Source organism: Triticum aestivum, chromosome 4A (assembly GCF_018294505.1).
Source record: "Triticum aestivum cultivar Chinese Spring chromosome 4A, IWGSC CS RefSeq v2.1, whole genome shotgun sequence".
In the NCBI taxonomy this organism is placed as follows: Eukaryota; Viridiplantae; Streptophyta; class Magnoliopsida; order Poales; family Poaceae; genus Triticum; species Triticum aestivum.
Window position 1 is genome coordinate 549,470,277 of NC_057803.1, and position 6,969 is coordinate 549,477,245.

Below are 6,969 nucleotides of genomic sequence, written 5' to 3' on the forward strand. Positions count from 1 at the left end.
TCCAATATGCAAACGCATACATCATCTTCGTACAGCTGCAAATTACACAGACAAAGCTGTTCAAAGCAATGAACCGGTCGCCCCTCACTAAATAGGTAATGGAAAATGGATGCTTAATGAATTCATCCAATTATGGCCCTCATTCAATTCATGTACAAGCACCTTAACTACGAATGTTTACTGTTTATGGCGACACAGAGTTAGAGGTTTCTTCGATTAGGCATTCTCAGAGAGCAAGCTTCGGGTAAATGCTGTGAGACATTGCGATTTGGATGATAAGCGAACGTCCGAACGAAGCTGCCATGTAATCCCCCTTTGAGGCAGCCGTGCAGCAGAAAGGACCCGCGAGCGCGGTGGCGGCAGCAACCAACAAGTGGGAAGGAGGAGGAAGGGCCCGACGCACCTTGAACGCCGGCGCCTCGTCGCGTATAATCCGGCAGAAGACGCAGCTCTCCGCCTCCCGATCCCCCACGCGACCGGCCGCCGCGCCGCGGTCGTCGTCGCCGCACGGGGAGGCAGATATCACCGTTTGCTGCCCGGCCGGCCGCTCATTCTCGGCTGGAGGCTCGGCGCCGTCGGGCCGGAGGTGGGAGCAGAGCACGGCGAGGCGCCTCGGCGGGGACATTTGGGAGTGGGTAAGGTGGTCGCGTGGGCGTGTGGCTCGTACGCGGTTCGGCGGGTCAACGACAGTGAATAATAGCTCACCAGGCCGGGCCTCAATCAGATGAATCAGGGCCAGCCCGAGCCCGGCCCAGTTCCAGCCCTCGACGACCTCATCGGGTTCGTCGTCTTGGGCCAGCGTAACAGCCTCATCCTCTCCCATAGCTTCATTCCGTCTCGATCTCTGCCTTCTCCTGAGAGACTCGTATCAGTCGGCTGCCCACCATCGCCGGTCCAAGAAGCCGCCTGCTCGTCGGCTACTCCGCCGCCCCACTCGCCCATCCACCCACCTCCCTTCCCCGGATTCAGGACCGGATCGGCCTTCCCCTGTAAGTCTTCAACTGGTCGGTGCCCACTCCCCCTCGCCGAATTCTTGACCAGTAGTTTTCGGCGATCCGTTCTTGGTGGTAGAGCGTAGTTCCGTTCCGGTAGTCGATTAGAATAACCGCGAATTTGCAACAACTGACATGCGATTCTGATAAATTGTGATGTGCTGCGTGTAGTGTACAGGGTCGATCGTTGGAGTTCCCCGACCGATCTTTCTAATACCGTCTGCCTATATTTCTTGGTAAGCCCCGGTTGACCAGTGTCAGTGTTCCGCTGAATTATTGAGCTATCTTTCTGGTCCGGGTTTAGTTACTGGCTCTCTCTGTGCTTTGCCTCGATTAGATTACTGCACATATTTGACCTGCCTGGCCCTGACTTTTTAGTGAAGCTTAACGAGTCTGTGATGTTCTTTGTCACCTCTGTTTTTTTGTATGTATCATTCAACAGGATGTTCTTTTTAGGAGGCACAGACCGTGGGAACATGATTCGACCCTTTTTCGTTCCCCTTGTAATAAATCTAGTGATTTTGACTCGTGTTTGGTTACTAGAATGAAATGTATATATATTTTTTGTTGGAGATTCTTTTAGTTACATGTGAAAACTTTTGTTGACCAACTAGTGAATTGCCCTATGCATAGTAACATAATTGTGGAAGATCTTATAGTTCCTAACCAATATAGAAAAAGGAAAGGGAGAAGAAAGGTTGTGCGAAATATCTAATTATTTGACCTCACTATTTCTAAGAGACAATTTGTAACGAAAAAAATTCTTTAATAATTAATGTGGCCAACTCTGATTTCTTAATCTGTTCGTGGTATTTAGACATGATCCAGTGTCCATGTCATCATACTCTTTCTTTTTCTCTAGCTGTAGATGGACATCACAATCAATTCCTTGACGTACAAAGGTTCGATTCCAGATGCAATTAATCAATCAAGAAGGGAGAAAAAACTCTTTGTAATTTACATATCAGGTGAGTTTGTTGTTGAATTCAACATCTTGTAGCTATGCTATCTATGTCATCCTTTTTGGTAGCCTGACAATGATAGGCAATATCCATGATTGTTCTGCATAAGGAAACTATACTATCCAGTACAATCCTGTCTGGACTGATATTCTACTATTTGAATGTAGTCCAGTCTATTGACAGGACATCTATTGTTTCATTTCAGGTCAAGATGAAACCTCAAGTAGTTTGGAACAGTCTACATTGGTTGATGAACATGTGGGTTCCCTTGAACTTCCTCCCTTGTACAGAAGATTATTTTCTGTTGTGGTAGTTACATATTGAATTAGCAAATTGCTTATGGGGGGTATTCGCAGGTGGCTGCAGTGATAAGCAGATGTTGCATATTCTTGCAACTAAAACAAGGCAATGTTGACGCGCTTCAATTTTCAGCTATCTGTATCCTTCCACACACATATTTGTTATGATACTGTGGTGATGATTGCTCTGGATTAGCTGCTGGATTGACAGCATGCTATTGATTTAGAGCTCTAGATTAAATATTTGACAGTCTTCATCTATAAGCCTTAGTTCACAATTCTTTTCGATCGCGAAACATGTTAGTCACATCATACTGACATCATGGAGAGTTAGTGGTTTGATAGAAAAACATAAAATAATTTATCACAGATTGAAGTAGTTCTTCAAAATTTCCATGGCAAAAACAGAGAAATGGTTTGCTGCAATAAATATGTTGGTATCATATTTATGTAACACCACAAACAAAATTTATGTAAAGATTAGTCCTCATGTGCGATGGATCTACATATTGCCCTCTTGGGGTATCGTTCTTGTTTTGCCCAAAATGACCAGTGTTCAGTTACTCTGTTTTGATTCCCTAATTCAAGCATTATATGTAGTCGGACTAACCTAGCAGTACTACTACACTTTGGTGGTTAGGCCTTTGGCACTTTGTTAGTGAGGTTTGAAGAAATGAATCATCCTTTTTTTTTTGGTCTCATCTGATCTTCTAATTGATTATCGGACATATATCGTACAATCCATGTATGGTTGTCGAGATGTGTCCATGCCAAATGATCCAAATCCATTGGAACCTTTCCATTCCCAATCCTACATAGTATCTAATTTATGTTGATACATATGTTTTAGCTAGACTCATATGGTTTTGAGACCACATTGTTCGATCTATGACCCTACCAACATCATACAGTAGTAGAATCCCACGATACAGGTCTTGCCAACACAAAAACGAACCATCTAATGTTCCCATCCCAGAGTCCTTCTGATCATGTTGGATTTGCTTATTCACTGCTATAGTTATAATGTGGGTGCTATACGTCTATACCTGCCCTCGTACTTTTCATAGTTTCAGTATATTTCCCACATTTTTTAGCGCAGCTATTTTGGTACTTGTATGATGTATCTCATCTTAGCAACCATGGAACTGGTCTTGCAGCTAATGAAGAATCCGTTTGTTTATTCATGTCTATAATCACAATGTTCTACTTTGGTTGTGCAGTTTCATCCTTGACTTTTTCTCAATCAGATCCACAGAAGTCTGTCCCAAGTATATCCGTCGTTGGACTGAATGGTGCTATGCTATGGAATCATGGTATGAATACAACTATGCTTCCAATTTTCTTTGTGGAAACTATCTTTCGTTAAGTGACAGTTTGGACCAGTGCTTAATTGAGTCTTCTGGCAGAGGGGTATATTAGCCCAGAAGAGCTTAAGGAAAGCATTGATAAAGCTTGGGCTGCACTTCAACTGCAGGTATATAAACTGTAAAACATAGATCTGTTGTTAAAGTTTATTACAAGCCTGTTCCGTAGTTATTTTCAGTTGCATTCATTTCTATACTTGCACTCTTTTTATAACTTTGAGTGGCAGAGTTCAAATGGCAGGAAAAGATACCGGAGAAATGGTAGGTGCAGCTTGCCTAGGTATAATTGCAATTATATGATGTTAACCAGTCAATCTCTAAGCAAAATTACTTACTTGAAGAACTATAATTTGTATTGTCCCTGTGTCAAATCTTGGGGTAAAGATTGAAAGACCAGGGTTGCAATTATACACAGTGCATGATATAGGGGCTGTAGTTGGTTCGTGCGGGCCATAGCGAACTCTTAAAGGCGCTACAGCTGCACAAAGCGATAAACTGCTGTATAGCATAATGTGCTATTTAAAGCACTATTTGGTACCAACAAATAGAACTATGTCGGTGAGGGTATAACATAAATAGTGCCTCTTCTTGTCTCTTTTATTTTGGTCAATTAATTGTCGAGTTCGTAAGTTAAATTAAATTCTGCCACATGCCAAATGATATGACTTTATAATCATATCACTATAAATAAAAATATGTGGTACAAATCTGGAGTATTATTAATGTTCATGTGCATGGTTCAGAGAAAGTATATTAATCAATCTAAGAAGATAGGCGACTCTTTTATTAAAATTCAGTAATATACTCATGAGTGATCTGACCTCCTTAGATTCCGCTTGAGATGTTTTGGTTCCATAACAACAGTGAAAAAGTGTCATTCTTGTATTGTTTAAGATCTTTACTTGTGTACTGTTACATCAAATCTGGTCTTTCCTTATTGAACTACAGGAAAAAGTATGTTTGAAAAAAGAAAATAAGAGTGGTCTTCCTCTCCAGAGGAACCATAGGAAATCTTATAATTTTGTTAGTTGTTACTGTATGATCCATGTTGGATTATTCTTCACACTAGTGCAGTAGTGCTATAGATTTGCTAAATACGAGATACTTGGGATCTTTTTAGGAGACAGCGGCAACCCTGTTAGCTGCATCACTTGCTTCAAGAATGTCTGAACCTGCGAATACTGCTTCGACAACTATGCCTGGTGAAGATGGTTCATCTACTTCAGAAAATCATTCCAATTCATCAGGTCAATCCTCAGAGTCTTCTGCAGTCCGTGGGTTTGCTAATTCTACTGCTTTGGTAGCACAACCACCTAGTAGCACAAGCCATGCTGTAAGTTTGTCTGTCCATAGTCTGCTACCTTTCAGTTGAATGAAGTTTTGTTCGGTATAGTGCATGAGAAAGAGAAGGGATAACTCACTGCTTGCATATGCACCAGGAACTTCTCAAGACAAGTAAAATCCCAAAATCAGATTCAGCTCCATGCAACATAACCGCTGAGGAAAAGCTAGATTCAGCATGTCAGGCTCTGTTGCCAGATTTTCCAGCAAGCTCAAATGTGGACAGTTCCACAGATCCAAATCAGACAGGCAGTACACCTTCGCCAAAAAGGAAGAATATGGTGGATGGGAATAGCACTAAAGTTCCCTCCAAGCCAGCTTCTAGCATACCAACTAGGAGTACTCCACAGTTGCCTGTGGAACAAGATAAGGCAACTACTAGCAGAGCTATTGAAGTGACCACAGATTCTGCAAAGACAGATGATATTCAGCTGGCCATTCGTATGCCTGATGGACCTAGTCTGCAGATTAAACTGACAAAAGAAGATGTTTTAAGGAAGGTGAAGACTTTTGTGGATGAAAACCAAGATAGTGGGATTGGATCATATAATCTTGCAATGCTTTATCCTAGAAAAGTGTTCACGGAACAAGGTACTGAATCTTCACCCTGCACCTATGGACATATTTAGAATATAAAGCTTTGTTTTATCCTGCATCTTGACCAGAGACCAATCCCATTCAGTTCTCTACTTCAAGGGACTTAACTCACAGTCTTCAGTTTTTGCATGGACGAGGGCTTGTTCTTTGTTATTAGTCGTTAATTAGCTGCAAATGAGCAATAACTTGCCTCCTGGATTGAAATCTATGATAAGCTTCTTTATAATAAAAAAGTGTGCTTGCATGTTGCACAAACCTGCTTCCTACTACCAGTGGGGGAAATTATTTGTTGCGTGTCATTGCATTTTCTTTGAAATGATGATAAATAATGTGTATCATTGATAGCTGTGTATAAATACCCAGCAAAGAGAGTAAATAAACTAGGGCAGAGAGAAGCTAGCATTAAATTCATAAGGCACAGTTCATAATAAGAAGAAAAATTGAAATGCTCGCATGCTTTATAAATGGTACAGAGTTAGCAAGACTTAAGACTAGTTAATTTTATGAGGAATATAGCATGTAAAATATATGCGGTAATAGATTTTTGTAGATAGATTTTTGTACCATCAGGTATTCTTCCCCTCTGCCTCTACTCTTCACCATTACTTATCCTAACCATTCCTTCCGATCTGTGAAGGAAGGTGCAAATCTTCCTTTGCTAAGACCAAAGCAGCGACTTGCAGCGCAATTTTTGATGTGGCTTGGACGATTTTGCCCCTCCAGTTATAAGCCCACACGCAATCTTCTCACCAGTTGGCAGTTGCCATATCTTCGTTGTCTTTGCTTCATATCTGTGCATGCAAATGGCCTCACAGAAATCCACGTGATATCTGGTATCCACTCCATGCATGCAACCTTTTGATATATCTTACAATCAGCGGGGCAATGCAAATAGGTTACATTTATAGACAAAAATATACTGTTTTCATCTTCATGACTACACAAATACAAACACAATTTATGAAAAAATAATTCTAAATTATATAACCAATGCATCATGACTAATTTGCAATACTGGTACGCCAGAATAAAAGAAGAAATCACTAACCTAACTAATTTCATCTAAATCATGAAATTGCTGCTGCCTGATGTAGACCTGTAACACGTATGATACAAATCAATGAAGCAGAGACTGACTGTAGGATTTTCGTGAGCATCGCTGCGGTCGCCCGACGGGGACGGAACATAACTGCTTCGGCCGTTGCCGTCGATCAGGATCGGTTATGCAGTGCCGTCTGCGCCCAGCCCTTCTCCTATAACTACCGTAGAGACAGGCACGCAGCGAGGGTTGTGTGTCGCGTCGGCGCCGAAACAATGGATAGACGATGAGGATTCCCTAGACTAAACAGGCCGTTTTGACCAACTAGTAATGGGCCTGTAGCTGGGCGTGTGGGCTTCAAGCCTCGAGCACATC

The 6,969-nt window shown here is 41.9% G+C and overlaps 2 protein-coding genes across 5 annotated transcripts in view; one reads left to right on the forward strand and one right to left on the reverse strand.

The window, feature by feature from the left end:
* The window catches only part of LOC123083904 (adenylylsulfatase HINT3), a 5,361-nt gene extending 4,693 nt beyond the window's left edge, over positions 1–668 (reverse strand). Inside the window, exons 1-2 of the mRNA XM_044505778.1 lie at positions 404–668; positions 4–35 (exon numbers count right to left, since the gene is read on the reverse strand). Coding sequence (XP_044361713.1) covers positions 4–35; positions 404–625 — 254 coding nt within the window. The 5' untranslated portion in view covers positions 626–668. The remainder of the gene's footprint in view (positions 1–3; positions 36–403) is intronic.
* A 41-nt stretch (positions 669–709) lies between these two features.
* Positions 710–6,969, forward strand: part of LOC123086886 (plant UBX domain-containing protein 11) — an 8,419-nt gene continuing 2,159 nt past the window's right edge. The window contains exons 1-9 of one of the 4 annotated variants that reach the window (XM_044508706.1): positions 710–989; positions 1,164–1,228; positions 1,861–1,960; positions 2,160–2,212; positions 2,311–2,392; positions 3,501–3,566; positions 3,660–3,727; positions 4,738–4,950; positions 5,057–5,549. In XM_044508706.1, coding sequence (XP_044364641.1) covers positions 725–989; positions 1,164–1,228; positions 1,861–1,960; positions 2,160–2,212; positions 2,311–2,392; positions 3,501–3,566; positions 3,660–3,727; positions 4,738–4,950; positions 5,057–5,549 — 1,405 coding nt within the window. In that variant the 5' untranslated portion in view covers positions 710–724. Of the gene's footprint in view, positions 990–1,163; positions 1,229–1,854; positions 1,961–2,159; positions 2,213–2,310; positions 2,393–3,500; positions 3,567–3,659; positions 3,728–4,737; positions 4,951–5,056; positions 5,550–6,969 lie in introns of all 4 variants that reach the window. The other 3 variants (XM_044508707.1, XM_044508709.1, XM_044508708.1) reach the window with 3 other exon arrangements.